The sequence below is a fragment of the Pleurodeles waltl genome, chromosome 2_2 (genome assembly GCF_031143425.1).
Source record: "Pleurodeles waltl isolate 20211129_DDA chromosome 2_2, aPleWal1.hap1.20221129, whole genome shotgun sequence".
In the NCBI taxonomy this organism is placed as follows: Eukaryota; Metazoa; Chordata; class Amphibia; order Caudata; family Salamandridae; genus Pleurodeles; species Pleurodeles waltl.
Window position 1 is genome coordinate 1105998051 of NC_090439.1, and position 21109 is coordinate 1106019159.

At 44.7% G+C, this 21109-nt stretch overlaps 1 protein-coding gene across 2 annotated transcripts in view; it reads left to right on the forward strand.

Moving 5' to 3' along the window:
• The window catches only part of ZC3H3 (zinc finger CCCH-type containing 3), a 1347955-nt gene that overhangs the window by 1062361 nt on the left and 264485 nt on the right, over positions 1 to 21109 (forward strand). For both annotated transcript variants that reach the window (XM_069220898.1, XM_069220897.1), the window contains exon 10: positions 19274 to 19455. In XM_069220898.1, the coding sequence (XP_069076999.1) occupies positions 19274 to 19455 (182 nt within the window). The remainder of the gene's footprint in view (positions 1 to 19273; positions 19456 to 21109) is intronic.

Below are 21109 nucleotides of genomic sequence, written 5' to 3' on the forward strand. Positions count from 1 at the left end.
ACCATCGACCCAGCAGGAGGGCCTAATGCCACCCGCACCAGGGAGAGGGTGCTTGGATTGGGAACTTGGTGTTGCGTTATATGGTGCTGCACCCACCTCTGCTTTTTAATCTCTCAATATTAAATGTAAATAGAGAGCCCCCCAGTGCCTGTCCATTTGTTTGGCAAAGCTCACTCACCACAAGCGGCTGATCCCCGCCATCCAGAGAGCCTGACATGGTCCTAGCCGAGCCAAAATCCTGTTGCTGCTACTCACAAATGTAGCGCACTCCAACTTCCATACGAGTCCCACGAGTGTCCACAAACAGGCCTGGACGTGCTCCGGAGGCACAATCAGGCGCTGAAGCAACACACTGAATTGGGGGGGATGGCTGGTTCATGGGTGGTATAACATCTTTGGAGCCAAAGAGTCACCAGGAATTCGTTGCGCTTTGCCTGCCCGGCATCGCGCTGCTGTGGATCTAAGGGCCATATGTACCAAAGCATTTTCCCATTGACACAGAATGGGTAAAACCCTTTGATACACCTGGCCCTAAAACTCTTGCTCTGAGCTCCCGGGAAGCCAGACAGTTCTCACAGCGTGTCCTCGCCAGTAACACTCTCCCCCTCCGAAGCCATCGGTGATTAGCCGCGGAGCATGACGGTAGCTCCCAACCAGGCTTGATGGTTCTTCCATCCTCCATGTTTGTGGCGTTGACACACATCTCAGGGTCACACAGCATGAAACATCATCCAAGGTCCATATAATTAGTTTTATAATGATGTAAAGAATAATGTAAATAGTTTGCATGAGGCTACAGGCCCAGGGTTTTTTTGGTTGTCCTGTAAAGGCAGTAGTCTTTTGACAAATAATAGCGTTAGGAGCACGACTTTTAGTACTGCCAGGGCTTCAGTGGCCATAACGTAATTTAAAAAGCTGACCCCTATCGTGCGTTATATTAATGTCTGTAACTTTACAAGGAAAAATACTTATTTGACAATGATTATAAACAGCCGTGAGGTAATCTATATCAAGAATGCAGTCCCTAGTTACATTTTTCATTTTACTTCACGTTACATGTCATAGCATTATTTACTTTTTCCAGATGTTGCGCTTCTGTGGTTTTTTTCAAACAACTTATGACTTGTTTAGTGCATACTGTGAATCAAGTCTCTTGCAGGTGTCTGAGTGGGTTCAGCCTGTGATTGTTTATGATGGTACACAATTGAGAGCTCTGAAGGTGAGGCTGAAGCCCATGAGAATGCATCACAGTGTCTCTCAGGAAAAAAGGCATCTCTAACAGAGGGAGGAATTTCAGAGGACAGTGATGTGTGGGGGAATTCAGAAGTGAACCAGACCGATCACTGCACCTTCCTCAGACTTTATTAATGTTTAATTCACAGTCTCCTGTTTTCAAAATTGAAACATTTGCATGTGTAATTATTCACAATAAAATCGTTGTAACTCGACTTTGATAACTCGAACAAAGCCAACAGTCTGACATAAACAGAAATACACAGATTGATGTGTAATCTACAGGCCAAGAGTTTGAATTCCGGCCAAGCTGATTTAGCCTTCCATCCAGTCTTTCGGAATTGATACTTCTACTACATTAAGTTGGCTAATAGTGAGATTTGTTATGTATAACCCTTAAACCGTGGTGTTCAGTAGTATGTAAAAAATGTTCTTGTATCATTGTATGCTGATTTACATAGCTCCTATGTTGCCACATGTTTATGTAGGTGTACTTATTGGTGTTCTCACTGACTATGAATGAATAGGCGCTCGGATGCCTAGAGAATGTAATTCAGGCTACCACCCATCAATATGCTACCGCCTTTGATACACAGATGAGAGGTAACTCCCAGATTGTTTTAACTACAGTCAAATTGCGTCGATTTACAGACCATCCGCAGAGATCTTATGTGCATGGTGGATGGACTCTTGCAAAAAGAAATCGTCCTCTTTCAGCATTGGGGGTTTACAAATGTTTTTTACAAATTAATGTTGGTATTGCATTACTGGTGATATATAGTCAACAATGCCCAGTGTAACACCAGCGTTGTGTTGGTCTTTATGTGGAAAGTGAAATGAGGTGCAAAAGAGTGGCCTCCCCTCAAATTTTGCATGTGTCCCGACACCCTAGGGCACACCACACTGTATGCTCTGCCTTAAACCACACTGCACAATCTGCCTTATACCACACTGTACGCTCTGCATTAAACCACACTGCACACTCTGCCTTATACCACACTGTATGCTCTGCCTTAAACCACACTGCACAATCTGCCTTATACCACACTGTACGCTCTGCCTTAAACCACACTGCACATTCTGCCTTATACCACACTGTACGCTCTGTATTAAACCACACTGCATACTCTGCCTTATACCACACTGTACGCTCTGCCTTAAACCACACTGCACAATCTGCCTTATACCACACTGTAAACTGCCTTAAACCACACTGCGCACACTGCCTTATACCACATTGTATGCTCTGCATTAAACCACACTGCACGCTCTGCCTTATACCACACTGTATGCTCTGCCTTAAACCACACTGCACAATCTGCCTTATAACACACTGTATGCTCTGCCTTAAACCACACTGCTCAATCTGCCTTATACTACACTGTACGCTCTGCCTTAAACCACACTGCACACTCTGCCTTATACCACACTGTACGCTCTGCATTAAACCACACTGCATACTCTGCCTTATACCACACTGTACGCTCTGCATTAAACCACCCTGCACACTCTGCCGTATATCACACTGTATGCTCTGCATTAAATCACACTGCACACTCTGCCTTATACCACACTGTATGCTCTGCATTAAACCACACTGCACACTCTGCCTTATACCACACTGTATGCTCTGCATTAAACCACACTGCACAATCTGCCGTATACCACACTGTATGCTCTGCATTAAACCACACTGAACGCTCTGCCTTATACCACACTATATGCTCTGCCTTAAACCATACTGCAAGCTCTGCCATATACCACACTGTATGCTCTGCATTAAGCCACACTGCACAATCTGCCGTATACCACACTGTACGCTCTGCATTAAACCACACTCCACAATCTGCCTTATACCACACTGTACGCTCCGCATTAAACCACTCTCCACAATCTGCCTTATACCACACTGTACGCTCTGTTTAACGCAATGTTTAACATTTTTGCTTCCATGACGCCGGGTGGAAGTCATGCAGGTCCATCTGGCCCTCTGGCCTATGATTTGGGTGTTCCGGCGTATTATAGATCAACGCCTTTCACCCCATTTTTATCTGCTGCACCTGAAGCGGCGCCAATGCATATGACGTCGCCCAGGCTGACTACACCTGCTACGGCGCCGTTGGATTCGCCTCAGATCCGATCGACGTCTAAGAATCCTATGGAGTCGGAGCTTCCGGCTTCGGACGGATCCGAAGTTCGGCGCCGACGAAGATCTTCGGTGTGGGCCGACGCCTTATCGACTCCAGACTTGGAGTCAAGGCTTAAATCAAGATGTCTGGCTCTTCGACTTTTGGAGGAAGAAGAGTATGCGAGACAACACCTGGAGGAAGGTGAAGTTTTGGAGCACTCTGGTGACTTCCAGGGACTGGATACAGCCAGTGGCTTGGACACTACCCCGGAATGAGATCTAGCTTCCCCTGGAGAGATCACGGAGGAAGCTGCTTCATTCCACGCAGTCATTCGGAATGCTGCAGACTTTTTGGACCTTCCCCTTCCTACTGCGGAGGTCAAAAGAAATTTATTGACAGAGGTTTTACACCCGACTTCTGCTTCTGCTGAGCCTCTTTTGCCCTTCAATGAGGCTCTGCTGGACCCCATTAAGGACATCTGGTTGAAACCTGTGTCCACCGCTGCGGTCAACAGAGCGGTGGCTCGTCGCTATAGGGTGGCGCCTGGTGATCCGGTGTTTCTCTCCAGACAGCCAACTCCGGAGAGTCTAGTGGTGCAAGCCTCTTGTTCGTCCAGATCCTCTCCTGGCTCATTTCCTGGGACACCTGCGGACAGGGAGTCAAAAAAGATGGACCATACTGCAAAAAAGACCTTTTCATCTTGCAGTATGGCCTTAAAATCTTCCAATGCAACTTGCATACTGGGGCGTTACATCCATGCCCTTATGGAAGAGGCGAAGGGCCACCCTAGTTTATCTCAGGAGATGTTGCAGCTGTTGGCGGATGCTCAGGCGGCTGCAACTCAGGTGATCCAGTCGGGATTGGATACTTCGGACTCGGTGGCTAGGGCTATGGGCACGACCATAGTTTCTAGACGGCAGTCTTGGCTACGGTCATCTGGCTTCTCGTCGGACGTGCAGGCCACACTTCTTGATCTTCCTTTTGATGGGGAGAGGCTCTTCGGCACAAAGGCTGACTCTGCCCTGGAACGTTTTAAGGAAAGCAGAGCGACTGCAAGATCTTTGGGACTCCAGTCGTCAGCCTCATCCTCCTTTAGAGGTTTTCGGAGGTTTAAAGGATTTGGACGTGGTTCCTTTTGTGGAAGATTGCAAGGACCACAACAATCTGCTTCTACCCTGCCATACAGATCCTTCAGGGGCGGGACAGAGTCCGTACGAGAGGAGCCACCTTGCAGCACTCTGCCTCTTCCTCTTCCTCAGGAGGGGTGCAGCAAGGAAAGCAGCCGTAGTCCTCCTCCACTCCCTGTCCACTTGTCTCCGGTAGGGGGGAGACTTGCCCATTTTCTTCCAATGTGGGAGGTTATAACATCGGACTCCTGGGTCATCGACATTGTGAAGAAGGGGTACGCTCTTCCCTGTCGGGAATTCCCTCCTACCTTCCCTCCCCGCCCATCCTTCTGTTCGGAAGACCATCTTCTCCTATTACACCATGAGGTATTATCCCTATTGGCAAAAGGTGCGATAGAGTTGGTTCCCGAGCAAGAGAGGGGTCAGGGTTGTTATTCAAGATACTTCCTGATTCCCAAAAAGGATGGTCGGCTGAGATCGATTCTGGACTTGAGGATTTTGAATTGGTTCCTCAAGCAGGAAAAATTCAAAATGCTGACCCTCTCACAGGTTCTTTTGGCGTTGAACGAAGGAGACTGGATGGTGTCAGTCGATTTGCAGGACGCATATTTTCATATTCCGATCCTCAAATCGCACAGGATGTATCTCCGGTTTGTGGTGGGATCGCAGCATTATCAGTTTGCGGTCCTCCCTTTTGGTCTTACTTCAGCACCTCGAGTCTTCACAAAGGTGATGGCGGTGGTGGCAGCAGAGCTCAGAAGAAGGGGGATAGCTGTGTTTCCCAATCTGGACGATTGATTGATCAAAGCCATAACTCCGGAGCTCGTGCGGTGCCATCTCCAGTCGACGACTCAATTGTTGTACGACCTGCGTTTTTCAGTCAATGTACCCAAATCTCACCTGGAGCCCTCTCAACGCCTCCTGTTCATAGGGGCAGTGTTGGACACGACATTGAATCTGGCCTTTTCTCCACCCCAGCGGGTCCAGGATATTCAGGCGTTGATTCCAATGTTTCAAAATGGAGCGGTAGTTCCAGTCCTCAAGATCCTTCGTCTGTTCGGTCTGTTCGCTTCTTGCATACTGTTGGTCACTCATGTACGCTGGCACATGAGGGCTCTTCAGTGGTGCGTCCGCAGGCAGTGGTTTCAGCACAAAGGGGATCTTGAGGATTCGATAAAGATCTCCAGAGACACTGCAGTGGATCTTCGATGGTGGGCAGAGGTCGACAACCTGTCTCAAGGAAGGCCGTTCTCGCTGCCACCTCCAGTGGCCACGGTGGTAACGGATGCTTCCACTCTAGGGTGGGGAGCTCATCTGGGGGACCTGGAGATCATGGGCCTTTGGTCTCCAGGGGAACAGAGGTTACACATCAATCTGTTAGAGTTGCGGGCAGTACGTCTGGCTCTCAAGGCCCTCCTCCCTTCCATTCACGGTCAGTCAATCCAAGTTCTGACGGACAACACGACCGCGATGTGGTATACAAACAAACAGGGAGGAGTGGGGTCGTATCTTCTCTGCAGAGAAGCTCTTCGTCTCTGGTCCTGGCTTCAGGAACACAAGATCTGCTTGATTGCACATCATTTGGCCGGAGTCCTGAACGTGCGTGCAGACATTCTCAGTCGACGCAGCTCGGTCGATCACAAGTGGCGTCTTCATCCAGATCTAGTTCTGGGTATCTTCCGGATGTGGGGATATCCACAAATAGATCTGTTTGCAACTCAAGAGAATGTGCAGTGCGCACTATTTTGCAGCCTCCAGTATCCGGTACAAGGAGCTTTGGGGGACGTGTTTCAGATGTCCTGGAAGGGTCAGTTGCTTTACGCATTTCCCCCATACCCTTGATTCCTCGAGTTCTCAGGAAGATCCGCCAAGACCGAGCTCAAGTCATCTTAATAGCTCCGGATTGGCCGAGAAGGGTGTGGTATTCGGACCTACTCCAACTCTCTCAGTGCCCTCCGCTCCGTCCTCCTTGCAGGGTGGACCGCCTCTCGCAGTCGCAGGGGCAGATTCTACACCCCCACCTCCAGAGCCTGCACCTTCATGCCTGGAGATTGAACGGGGCAATCTGAGTTCCTTTTCTCTCCCTCCAGATGTGGTGGAAGTTATTTTATCGGCCAGGCGACACTCCACCAAGTCAATCTATGCTAATCGTTGGGCTAAATTTACAAGCTGGTGTGGAGAGAATAGTTTAGATCCCTTAAAAGCTGGTTTATCTGACATTTTGTCATTTGCACTCCATCTGGCACAGAGAGGTTGTGTGATTGCCACTGTTAAAGGTTATCTGTCTGCACTATCTGCTTTTCTGTGCCTTCCTGATCAACCATCCTTCTTTAAATCACCAATTGTTTTAAAGTTTCTAAAGGGACTCACTAATAAGTATCCACCCACACCATTCATTATGCCTCACTGGGACCTTAACTTAGTCTTAACTTTTCTTATGGGGGCCCGTTTGAACCTATGCACTCTTGTTCTTTACGGTTCCTAGTATTCAAAACTGTTTTCCTGGTGGCCATTACATCTGCCAGAAGGGTTAGCGAGCTTCAGGCTCTCACTGTGGAAACCCCATACCTTTCTTTCTTTAAGGACAAAGTGGTGTTGAGGACCAAGGCGGCTTTCCTACCGAAGGTTGATACACCCTTTCACCTGGGGCAGTCAATTACTCTCTCTTCCTTTTAACCTCCACCTCACCCATCCAAGGAGGAAGAGAGGCTCCACCGGATGGATCCGCGAAGAGCACTGAGCATCTACGTCGCCAGGACGAATGAGTTCAGACAGGATGAACAGCTGTTCGTTGGATACGTGGGGAAGAGGAAAGGTGAAGCGGTCCACAAGAGAACGCTATCCAGGTGGGTCATTCTATGTATTAAGATCTGCTATTCTTTGGCGAAGAGAGATCCACCTGTGGGGCTTCGTGCCCATTCCACCAGAGCCAAAGCAACTTCATCGGCTTTGGCTAGAGGTGTTCCTGTGGCTGACATCTGCAGGGCAGCGACCTGGGCGTCCCTCCATACTTTTGCCAACCATTACTGTTTGGACTCTGAGGTTAGGAGGGATGGCCATTTTGCTCGCTCTGTGCTGCAAGATTTCTTGGTTTGACCATTCGGGCACCCACCACCGGAGGTTATACTGCTTGGGGACTCTATTCTTTAGGTGAGGAATCCACAGGTAGGTGTATCCATCAGAAGAATAAGTTACTTACCTTCTGTAACGCTTTTTCTGGTGGATACAGTAACTACCTGTGGATTCCTCACGGTCCCACCCGCCTCCCCGTTGCCTGACTGGTCAAGCCAAGATCTCTTTGGGTGCGCATCCTTGATCTTGTATATATATATATATATATATGTATATAGCTGTTTCATGTATATAGTTGTGAGAAGACAGTTTGGACTTGGATTATACATTCATATATATATTTATCTCTCAAATTGAGCATTCATAACTGTTATTTATAATGAGTTTAATAATAAATGTTCTATTTTCATTCATTATGGATGAATGTGTACTCTTTAGGTTTAACCTGTTTGCCTCTATGGCACGTAAAAAAATGGTGATAACTGACGTCTGCACGTCGACGAGGGCTTCTTATTGCCTGGATGACGTCATGTGGCGTCGCGTGGAGTCGGGCGATTGTGACATCATCGTCGACGTGCAGACCTAGAAGAAATTTCCGTCGAGGGCTGGCGCGAGGGGAGAATTCTTTAGGTGAGGAATCCACAGGTAGTTACTGTATCCACCAGAAAAAGCGTTACCGAAGGTAAGTAGCTTATTCATCTGCCTTATACCACACTGTACGCTCTGCTTTAAACCACACTGCACAATCTGCCTTATACCACACTGTACACTCTGCCTTATACCACACTGTACACTCTGCCTTATACCACACTGTACGCTCTGCCTTAAACCACACTGCACAATCTGCCTTATAACACACTGTATGCTCTGCCTTAAACCACACTGCACAATCTGCCTTATACCACACTGTATGCTTTGCCTTAAACCACACTGCACAATCTGCCGTATACCACACAGTACACTGCCTTAAACCACACTGCACAATCTGCCTTATACCACACTGTGGGCCAGATGTAGCAAAGGATTTGCGTGTCGCAAACGGCGAAAATCGCCGTTTGCGAGGCGCAAATGCCTCTTTGCTATGTAGAAATGCATATTGCGAGTCGGGACCGACTCGCAATATGCATTTCAGAATCGCAAATAGGAAGGGGTGTTCCCTTCCTATTTGCGATTCGGAGTGGCATGCAATACCATTTGCGACCGCATATACGGTCGCAAAGGGTGTCGCAGTTACCATCCACTTCAAGTGGATGGTAACCCACTCGCAAATTGGAAGGGGTCCCCATGGGACCCCTTCCCCTTTGCGAATGGACCCAATACTATTTTTTCAGGGCAGGTAGTGGTCCAAGGGACCACTACCTGCCCTGAAAAAATACCGAAACTAAAGGTTTCGGTTTTTTTTAAAGTGCAGCTCGTTTTCCTTTAAGGAAAACGGGCTACACTTAAAATAAAAACAACTGCTTTATTGAGAAAGCAGTCACGAACATGGAGGTCTGCTGACGACAGCAGGCCTCCATGTTTGCGAGTGCCTAGACTCGCTATGGGGCCGCAATTTGCGACCCACCTCATTAATATTAATGAGGTGGGTCATTGCGACCCCATAGCGACTCGCAGAAGGTGTCTGAGACACCGTACTGCATACCAATTTGCGAGTTGCAAATTGCGAGTCGCATGGACTCGCAATTTGCAACTCGCAAATTTTCTTTTTGCTACATCTGGCCCTGTATGCTCTGTCTTAAACCACACTGCACAATCTGCCTTATACCACACTGTATGCTCTGCCTTAAACCACAGTGCACAGTCTGCCTTATACCACACTGTATGCTTTGCCTTAAACCACACTGCACAATCTGCCGTATACCACTCTGTATACTGCCTTAAACCACACTGCACAATCTGCCTTATACCACACTGTACACTCTGCCTTATACCACATTGTATGCTCTGCCTTAAACCACACTGCACAATCTGCCTTATACCACACTGTACACTGCCTTAAACCACACTGCACAATCTGACCTATACACCACTGCTCTCTCTGCCTTCCACCTCACTGTTCTCTCTGTCTTTCTCCACACTACACACACTCAGCTTTACAATGCACTGCACACTCAGTTGCACACTGCACGCACTCCCTTACACTGCACAATTTTCTGTATACCGCACTGCAAATTCTGCCATACCCCACACCTCAGTGTGCCATACACCACACTGCAAACTGCAGTACACCAAACTGCGCACTGATGTACACCGCACTACACAGTCTTACATTGCACTACACATTCTGAATTACACACCACTCTGCACATTCTGCATTACACTCCACTGCACATTCTGCCTTTAACCACACTCCAAACTCTACCATACACCTCCTTGAACAATCTGGCTTCCACCTCACTGCACACACTGCCTTACAACGCACTGCACACTCTGCCTTGTTTTTCAGCGAAGTGTGTCAATATGTAACCCCTTCCTTCTCAATGTAACAAGCAGAAACATTTACCCCTGCATATTTTACACAATGAAGACCATCATACATTAAAATAGTTTCTTTGCTTGAGCGTTAAAACTTCATTAACATAGTTAAGTATCTGAAGAGAAGTGTGTTTGTCCTTGTAAAATGCACGAAAGTTCTAGATTGCACTGGTTCAACGTTACGATTTGGGTTCTCATCAATTGGTTGATAAATCCCGTGATAAGGATACATCTTTTAGTGAACTCAGCATGTGTGGTGTGAACGTGATGACATTTATTTTCAGTTGATGAGACCCTAAATTACAACTTTTACCCATTGCAAGATACAACTTTCTGAAACCTCTGAACTGAACATTTACTAGATTTTTTTTTTTTAAACTTCTCCTGAAAGACGATCTGGATGGTAAAAGATCATATCAATTATGTAAGATTTAGGCCCTGACAAAGTGTTTAATCCGTGAAAGACGTGTTGGCTGTCTACTTTTTCCTTCGTAAAATTCTCTTCAAGATTGAAGTGGATGGTATTTGGAATCTATGAATGAATGAATTTGAAAAAATGTGTTTACTGTCTAATGCAAGGTGGCAACTTGATATTACATTTCCTAGCCATAGAATTAAATTGGAATTATAAATTCCAGTCTTGAACATTTGAGGTGTAAAAAAATAATTTAAACTTAGCAAGCCTATCTACAATTCATTGATTATTGGAGCAAATGCTTATATTGTGAGACAGTGGTAGGGCTGTGAAAAAATTATCAGCTCAGAGTCTAACACTTCCTGTCCCTGCCTGCGTACTAGCATGGTTTTACTCTTAGCAGTGGTGGTGCGAACCATTGTATCTTTTTCAAGAGTGCTGTGAAACAGTATTGTACTGATAACTCATAAGTATAAATAAATGTATACCTTGCACAGTGTTTCATTGTGGATATTGCAACATAATTGAGCAACAAGTATTGTCAAAAGACACTTGCATGCAAAAAAATGGTAGAAGCCACGATTCTCATCCGAAAGCCCGTCTCTCATAGAACCTTATGGCTTTGGTATAGGTTTTGTAGCTTTTGCTAGAAATATGCAACTAGAACAAAGCCTTGCAAATTCACAGGCCTGTAATCATTGGCTTGGGTGAAATTGCCATGGCTTCTGCTTATAGGGAGGGCCACTGGGATTATGCAATTTTGCAGTTGTGCCATTTTCCACATAATTATGGAGTTGCCACATTATCCATCATCTGCTGTACAATCTGTAGATTTAAAAAAAAAAATGTTTCTAGCTCAAACAGATCAAAAGTTACTTAAAAGATATCAATGCATGTTGTTGTGCAGTGGAAGGCCATTCTCAAAGTCCGCTTTCTGTTGCTTATTTTGCGTTTTGACTGGTACTAATGAGGTAAAACCTATTCCCAGATAGTGTTAAGAAGTGTAAAAATGACAATGTAATGAGGTAATACTATCACTAAATGTGCTGTATTATGCTGCATAATTTACAATTTTTCTTGTCAAATAACTTAGTCAACTCTGCTGCATATTTTGGTCCTCCTGTGCATGATTTCAGTTGCCCTGATTATAGTACATATGTTCAGTCCATCATCTGTTTTTCTACATAAAACAAGATGTAGAGCTCAAAGATGATGAAATGAGTTACGGCAGGCACCAGTGGACTATAAAACTACAACATGACCAAGTTTGCTAAAGAAGCACATCATAAACCTCATCACTCAGGAGAAACGTGTCTCCCCACCAGTCATAACTGTGGGGCAGGTTTCTGTTCTTAGAGCAGAAGTAAACTGTACTACATACAGTACTTTGCAAAAATGCCACTGATTCGTACATGTCATGCAATTATTTACATCAACATTTATTTATTTTCCTGTCCAAAGAGATGAAAGCCTCAGATAAGAATCAGTAGGAGTAAAATGTAGCCAAAGCCAAGTTAATGCATTTGTCTTCAAGACCTTTCTCTCTGTGCCCCAGTCAGTTCATCCTGTTTGACTCTGTTCTTACCTTGCCCTGTTGTCTGCCTTGATGCCCATCTTTCTGCTGACGCTTGCTCTGGCACTTCTCATCTCAGATGTCTGTCTGCAGTGAATCCAAATCTCTTCTGAAAATATGGAGGACCTCTGCGGAAAAGTAAAGTATTCTCATTCAAATGTGAGGGGACCGTGGGAACCTGGTAGTCACAAATACGTTGTCATGGTTTTTCATTACAATATTTTGGAACAGTAATGCTGGATTTTGCTTTTTTGGAACCTTGATGTTGGGTTTCTCTGAGGTGATCAGGTCTACCTGAACAGCATTTGGTGCCAAAAAAACTCAGGAGTTTCTTACCTCACTCGAGTCGTGGCATATGGCATAAATATGGTTTGCTTTTTAAGCTTACTTGGTCTCCAGGATTGGGTTGCTGACGACCACACCAGCACCAGATGAGCAGAGAATAACAGGTGCCGTGGTAGAACGCATGTTCATCCCAAAGAGGGTCCACTTACTCTCTTTACAATTGATGTTTATTGTTATCCAACTCAGTGGTACTCATTTTTTCAACCTCCAAAGGATGCACAGTTGGATGGACTTGCTGAGATTCCAACCTATGACATCGGGGGTCAAACACAACCCTCTGCACCAAGATAGCGGCTATGGCTGTGCAATATGCTTTAGAGTCTGAGAGTTAAAAGTCCTGCTACAGATCCGGGTGTAACAGGTGTTCCAGAGCTGCTTTGGATACATTTTGCCAGTGTGCTCTGTGGCATATCACAAATAAGTCACCTGTGTGCTTGCTTTTATGCAATTATGCTATCTAAACTGCATACATTTAACTGGGAATTTATCAGAGTTAGTGAACGAGGTGCAGACAGCACCGCTCAGAAACAGAGAAGCTATCACTGCACACTGCTTCCTAGTTCTCGTGTCGCAGTTCATGCTTTAACTTGGAGAAATCCCTAATTTCGATTTAGACAGTGCGGTCACATAACAAGCATTGACAAAGCCAATAGGTCTTCATTTTGAGGCCTGTTGGCTCTGCAAATATTTTTCTTCTTCATGCTGTACTGCATCAAAGCAGATGCTGTACACCGTAAAGTTTGAAAAAAGCAGTTAAAAAAATCACAATGGCACAACTTATGGGCCATGTCATTTTGTAAGCTCATGCATCTGTTAAACTCACACGTGTGAACCTACAAAAGGATGCAGCCCGTGACTACATCATAGTTTTTTTAATACGTTAATTGGACGAGGGGTGCAGGAGGGCAGAGAAACACACAGTTGAAAGACAACAACGTTACGAGTGCAGGGGAGAATCACACACATGAACGAGACGAAAGAGCAACATGGGGGGGGGGGGGTACAGAAGCATACAAACGAGAGGCACAGAGGCAACCAGGCACGAGTGAGCAACAGGAACACAAGGGGAGGGAGGAGAGAAGCACTCAGGTCAACAGCACTGAGCGCGAATAGCAGAGAAGCGCATCAGGGAGACAACTGAAAAACACGTGCACTCTCATGGAGTGCTTAAACAAAATAAAAAAAAGCAGCTCCCAAAATGCGAGTAGTGGAAAGACACAAGGACTTAGACCATGCTCCAGGGGAGGGGCACAGTCATGGAGAGGAAGTAAAGCCTAAAGAAGCTAACAAATAGGAAGAAAAACTAAGATTGACAGTACAGCACACAATTGGGCTTCAATGGGTGGGCTCTAAGCTTACTGCAAGCTAAGAAAGTGTCGTGAAAAAAACAGTGCATAAAGTTTTTTTTTTAAATGTAACCTACAAACAGGCACACAGATCTACCATGCACGAATGCCTGGGCGACCAGACCCGATTTTCAGTGGACTCTCCCTGTGTCCTGACACATTTCTTCATTTTAAATGCATTTCCGAGTTTTTGGGACTGAGGTCAGGTAATTAATTGTAAATGTAAGTAGAATTGAAAGATATGCTCTCTATACACAGGCGCCTCAGAAGACTGAAAAAATAAATAATGTATCGTTTCTGTCAGGAAGCACGGGAAGAGTTCGGTTGCAGGCTCCCTGCGGAAGGGAGACTTTGTGGGGAGAAGCGAATGGGCTCAGGCTAGAGGTCCTTCTGTAGATAATGCTAAGTAAAAGCTAGAAAGGTGTGTGTTACTGAAATGACTAAAGGATTTCGTCCTACTTTTATTTCTGGCCTGTCCCGGCATTTGGTTTTAAATTCTGGTCACCCTAGCGAATACACACCTTCATGACACGACCCCGGTGCGTTTCTGTTTTTTATGCTGCGTAATGTGCACTATTCCCCTTGTTTTCAAAGGAGCCCCAGCAATAGCGCCCTGATATACCCGGCTATGCGGCTGCTGCCAGTGCTGCGGTTCCTGTCCGAGAGAGGCCCCGCTGCCCGTACTTCCAGGCTCCCGCCCTCCAGGAATGTGCGCGCGAAGAGCGGCAGAGGCCAGCGCGCGCTCGTGTTTGCAGCTTGTAAAAACTGCAGGGGAACGGTATCTTGCTGTTGGAAGCCGTCCCAGCCGAGGACTGCAATTTAGCAGTTGTAGGCGGTGTTCAGTGTTTGCTTGTTTACAAGTCCAGGAGCAGAGCGATTATGTTGAGTCGCCCACTGCGCTCGTACTTTTGATATGCAGGGATTCAGTTCTGCTGAGGTTGCAGCTTGTGCAGGAGCAGAGAACAGCCTGGGTTGCCCTGAACCCCATGTGTGATGTGTACTTTCACTGTTGGCACGTCGATGCCACATATGCAGAGCGAGGAGAGGACCTGTCAGGAAAGCTGACACTTCCAAGAAATTGTTTTTAATGCAAGCGAGACCCTCAAATATATTATTTATTATTCTGTTAATGAAACGAACAAAGTGATTTTTTTAAATTGGGAACTCTTCTGGAAAAAGGCCTGTCTCAATTCACGATCTCTGAAATTACACACTCTAAAGCTAGCTTTGCCTCCATATTTACAGAGTATGTGTGAGTTACACAGTTTATTGTAACATAGCCATCGAGTTTGTTTAATGGTACTTAACATCACTACTTGATTCAGTTACCTGTCCTCAGGTTTGGCTAGGTAGTGACTAATGACTATCAGTTAGCACAAACTGTTGTTGCTTCAACTATGTTTAGGTTTCGCCTATCCAACAGCTTTTAGCTGTTTGTGAAAGACTGCCTGTCTACCATACCAAAAACGTAGTGGGTTTAAAGCCTGCCCAGTGCTTACTACTCGACCATTTGCTTGCTTCTTATTCAGTGACTTGACTTCATCTTCTTGTGTTTGTCGTTCACCATAGAAGACCCAATTTACTATCATTTGGATTGGATGACTTGTATTCTACTGCTCACATTGAGGGAACTACTTTTTAGGTTGAAGCCTACCAGACACCACAGCTGATTTACCAAAGAACTCTTGGGGACATTCAAAAAGCTTCCCTGAAAAGCATTCTGTCTATTGCTTACCATTGGCTTTGCGGTTTGCAACCATGAAATGATTCCCCTTTTTGGGAATTCTCAATCTCTGAGGTGATAGTAACTATTTCCACTTCTACACATTCAGATGCACAGGTGGACCTTTGCCCTCCCAGAATCATGAAACAATAGATTCATGCTTAGCCTCTGACTAGACCACTGTGTTTCCTTCTTGATACAGGAAGTGATGCTTTGGCAGTGGAAATCTGCTATGATCTAGAAACAAATGAACCTTTTCACCTTCTGATCCTATCAACATTCACCCTATCTCCCTGTTAACATTCCTCATAAAAAATATTGGAAAAGCTAGTTTTACCCAGATCCAACCATTCTGGAATGTAAAGACTTGCTCCATCTTCTCCAAGCAGGCTTTAGAACAGAGCATATCACAGATTTGATCGTAACATCTATAATTCATTGGTCAGCTGCAGAGGCACTGGTGTATTAATGTTGCTGGACTTGTTGATGGTCTTCAGTACAGGCAACCTTTCCATACTTCTTAACAAAATCACAGACCTAGGCTCTGATCACTTGCCTATTAAATAGATTACATTCTTTCTAATCACTCTGACCTAGACCATTTTCTTACTGCTTTTAAGTCTAACACCAAACCTGTTTGCTGTGGTGTGTGATATGGCTCAAATATTTAATCGCTTTTGCTAACATCTGCTTGACACCTTCTGGCCCAGCTACTCTGACCCATGGGGGTGCTGTTTCACTTTTCCGCAGATGATACACAACCGATATCCACTGCTTTCCACTACATAAACCTATACGTTAAGCTCTGCCTCAGTTCAGAATTCCCTCTTCAGTGCTCCTTCCAGAAAAGGTCACTGGATGGCTGCAAGTGCTCCTTTTGGGGACTATGAGTAACCCGGCAAAAACTGAGCTCCACACCACCAAAAACGATATCAACAAATGGATATTCACTATTTGGGCAGAAGTGATGGGAACCTTTCCTTCTCCTCCGAGTCCTTATATAGTATGCAATATGGGTATCTAATTAAATTCTGATCTTTCCATGGAACAACAAATCCCTACAGTAGTCAGTGTCTGCTTCTGGCAACTATATCTAGTGAAAAAGATTCTACCCTGCTTTAACACCAACCACCACACTCTAGGTGTCATGGCTGTCATGCAATTCCTCCTCAATTATGGCTACTCCTCCTATCTGTACTTCTCAGATAAATTCAGGAGATGACATCAACTGGTGCCTAATACAGCAGCACGGCTTGTTATGAGAACCTATTGCCCCAGCCATATTTCATCCATTATGGAGCACTTCCATTGGCAGTCCATTAGGAAAAAAGTTATTTTTAAAGCTTTAGTAATGGACCTTTAGTCCTTTCATGGAATTTCACTTCATTTGATGGTCTCTAAATTCCATCTTCATCATCATCAGCACACTCCACTGGTACGTTTCTGCTGGATATCATTCAAACCACAATGTTAAAGGTTGGTGACAGTGCACGCTTAAGGAAGGCAACAAACTCCCAGTTCACTTTCATTCTACCACCTTATTGCTTCTTTTAATTATAACACTGACGAGTTTTCTTTTTAATCGGTCCTATTAAGTTTATGTGGTTTTAGCTCAGTCTACCTGCTATGTTCCTCTACAATGCCAAGAAAAGTCTGTGCATGTGCATTTCCTGAAAAATAAATATTCCAACTTAACAACAAATCCCGATGTATTGCTTCCAATTTCATTGGTTTAATAAGCAGTTCAGAATTTGAACTAATAATCTTTTCTTCTCTTTTGAGTGGGTTATACTTTCCAGGAGCAGTATTTCAACAAATCATGTATGTGCCTATAAGAATTTTAAGTGCCCTGTGGCCATTATTAGCTTTAGGACAAACGTCTGGCAGTGCATGACTATCTTCACCAACCCTTGGTATACAATTAATTTACTGATGCACTGTTTGCACATCACAGTGAATAGGCAGATGTGACAAGCAGAACCATAGAGTGATTCAAGACTGCTATGATACATTTACCCTTTCTTAAGTTTAACAGTGACCCTAAGTTGAAAGATTTAACCCCACTTGAGAAAGTCCCGTAAGTCAAGGTCCCCATTTCACCCAAAAACCTGCCACCCCAAAGGAATATTGGGTCTTCAGGCATGTGGATTTCCTATAGCCCGATGCCCAGGACATATTGTTTGGGGCCAAGGACCACAAGTTTTCATATTTATTTTGTCCTTGGGACAAGTAGCCCCAATCCACCCCCTGCAACAAAAAACCATTTGGCTGCCAGTTTACAAGCAAGGGGACTGTCTGCAGTTGAGATAATATTTATGCTCGTATTTTAATGCTGTTTGAACTTGTATTTATGGTTGATTATTGCAAAGTCTTTGTTGTAAGCTCGGACTGCACTACTTGACAGTGGTTCCAGTAAAAAAAAAAATGCGCCCACACATTTGCAAAATGTAAGAATATGGGGCTACGTATAATGCTCCCAGAATGCTCTCTGATTAGATGCAAATATTTGCAGAAGCTTTAAAGAAAAATTTATAATTATTTTCTTTCAGAATAAATGCAACTGGGAAAAAAACTTTTTGCTAAACTACTGTGAAAGTTTAGTTACCATTTCTTAGAAGAATCATTTAGTAAAATGTGTTGATGCAAGCCAGGGTTTCCAAAAAAGAGGTGATTAAATGGATTTTGCTCAAACACAGATTGTCCTGCTTTCCTTGATATACTGGGGAGATGGCAGCACCATAAGCCCACCTCAAGAAGTTCCTTTACTGGAATGACTACAGGGGAATCCTCCAATACGTCCGTTCTGCATTGTAAGCTGGAAGTGTCAGATTCTTCTGCTTCCGTCTAGAGGTGTTTTCTCGCTGATTGTACATCAGTTGTGCATTAAATAAATCTGTTACTGTTGCAGATGACAAGTCACGTTGCGTTGCCATTTTCTCTTTGCCAGTGGTCAAAGTTCCACAGTTCAAATTTGAAATGTATTCCAAATGTAAGTCCTGTGGTGAGGAAGCAGGGCGTCTTGGTATAGACTGATCTTGCAGTTTAGAATAGTTCTTTCGTGTCACAGTCAATGCGTTCTCTCCCATCACCATCGTCCTCTAGAGATACCCCCTTGGTAGACAATATAGGAGATTTGAGATGCATCTGCTTGTATGGCAATGCGAAGGTGGAGCAGATATGGGGCCATATGTATGAACACATTTGCTTATTGACCCAGAATGGGCAAAACCCATTGATACATATGGCCTTTGGTTTTTCAGCAAGACAGTCCTACATATTAGAATGTAAGGGATAAGCAAGGTTTCTGTTTCCACACTGTGGATGCATTCCACATGCTGTGTTCGGAGACAGAGTAGGGTAGGGACTGTGTAGTGGCGACTGGTGTAATCGGTCAGGATTACGGCAGTTACTTGTTCGGAATTCAGGGCACACTAAAGCACCATTACAAAAACAGATTTACTGCCAAAAATGTTACCATTTTAAATAAAGCTGCAGTGATCCCTTTGCACACGATCCAACTCCTCGTAGTAGAATGTTTGTGGGAGTAAAGGAGTTGCTATTATTTGACATTATGATCTAAAGGCGTGTTCTAGGAAGAGTGTAACAAAATCATGGCATCATTTTAGGGTGCCCTAGAATTTAGTGGAGCTGTGTTAGGAAGACCGTGGAGCACATTGTACGCTTAGAAGCAGGTATAGGCTTCTCTGCATGCCATCCTACTAAAGTGTAAATGGGGTCGCTTGAGGCTGAAGATGTGGGTAAGACAGGAGCTCTCAGACGTTGTAATGCACAACAAATGTCTGCAGACCATAACTGCATGTTCTCTGCCTTTTAGTGTAAGAAGAAACATACCCTGCTGTGCCCAGACTTTGCCAAGAATGGCTGCTGCCCCAAGGGGTCCAAGTGTAAACTGCAGCACCGCCAGCCCAAGCGGACAAGGAGACAGACAGACTCCACCGAGCCCTCTGATCAGGACAGGCCTCCAAAGCAAGCCAGGCACGGAGAGGGCACCCCAAGGTAAGACGAGTGGCAAAGGCGTTATTTTCTTCTGTGGTTGCATATTTTACACCTTGTGAGCCCTTAGTCTGTGGCATCTTCGTGCTGAACAAGCAGTTCCGTGGCTGTTTGGTAGGAACATTCCCACTGGGCCTGTAGCATCATTACACATACTTATGTGTTCCTTTCCCACCACGCACCCTAGCGCGCGCGCTCTCTCTCTCTCTTGTTCTTGATGTGTTTGAAAAGAAGAAGAACTGTGGTGTTCTGAGACAGGACCGGGGGTTGAATTGCACTCTGCGCTTGAACTTTGGTCTCCAATTAATTTGTGCCTAAGCCTTACTTCTCCACTTTCGTGCCTAAGCCAGCTTTGATAAAGTGGATTTGGGCACCCAAATTAAAAATGTAAACGTATGCCATTCCTTGGGATAGTTGTGATAATTTTTGTCACAGAGGGGGCTTGACATAATTATTGTGCCACATCCAATTTAATGAAGAGTCTTTACTAGCACAGCAGAAACGACTAAGTGACATTTTCACGATTGCTGCAGCATACTTTTATTTACTTGTAGTGCTTGGCCTGCAGAAGCAGATGGAGCATTAAGTCTCTTTCTGCTCCACGACCAAGGTTATACCCTGTGCTCAAAATCTTGTGGCACCCTTCTGTGCCTTCTGGAAGGTCCTCCAAAGCCACCCAGACCTCAAAACAAGTATATTAGATTTCAATTATTTTGTATGTTGACAGAGGCCAGGTTCTGTTATTATGTCGCAGACATCTGTCCACAAGTCTCTGATCTTTCCTGTGGTCCGGGACAGTAAGAGACTTCATGCACAAAGGTTCACAATTTGCTGTCCACCTGGCCATTGTGAGAGTGTAAGAGAAACATGGAACCTGTAGACTGAGCAATCAGGAAGACACAATATATCAATTATTTACCGACAGTCCAAACTCGAATTGAAATATACCATTTCTTATTGCTGCAACAGAGAGAGGCTTATGATGGGTGCGCGTGGTTTATTACAAACAAGAGAGTCTTTGGTTCATTAGGGAAGAGGACCAAGAAATCATATCGAAGAGATTAGGCATCTTCTCATGATTCAAATATGCTAAACTATGAATACACTAAATAGGCTATATTTTGTTCTAAATGTGATAAAAGGTGAATTTGGTGTTCATGTTTCGAGTGCAGGTTGTGCCTGTTGGTAACTATCAACAGCCATCACCCATGGGGCACTGCATTTCTTCTCTTAAATTGATGAAATTAGGATGACATTAAAGGTCAAAGATGAAAACATTCTCTAGGTAGCGAGACAAAAAATGTAGATGTTGTTAAGGGCATCCAGGCCAGGATTTGTGCCACCTTTCTTTGTTTATCCTTCCTAGAAGCCAATGAAGGTTATTAAGCATCAACTACGTTTCCAAACGACCTGGAAATTAAGAAAACACAATCATCAGCCCTAAACCCCGCTTGATGAGATGCCTGTTCCATCAAGCATCTTCCTTTATCCTCACCTCAAATCTGATTACCTCTAAGGTGCTGTGATCCGTCCATTCATATTAATCCTGCTTTTGTTCTGAACTTGATGAATTGGAAATAAATTGTCATGCATCTTGATAGATCTTACTGGCATATACAGCATCTATCGTCAGAAATGTGTTTCACCGGAAAAAGAT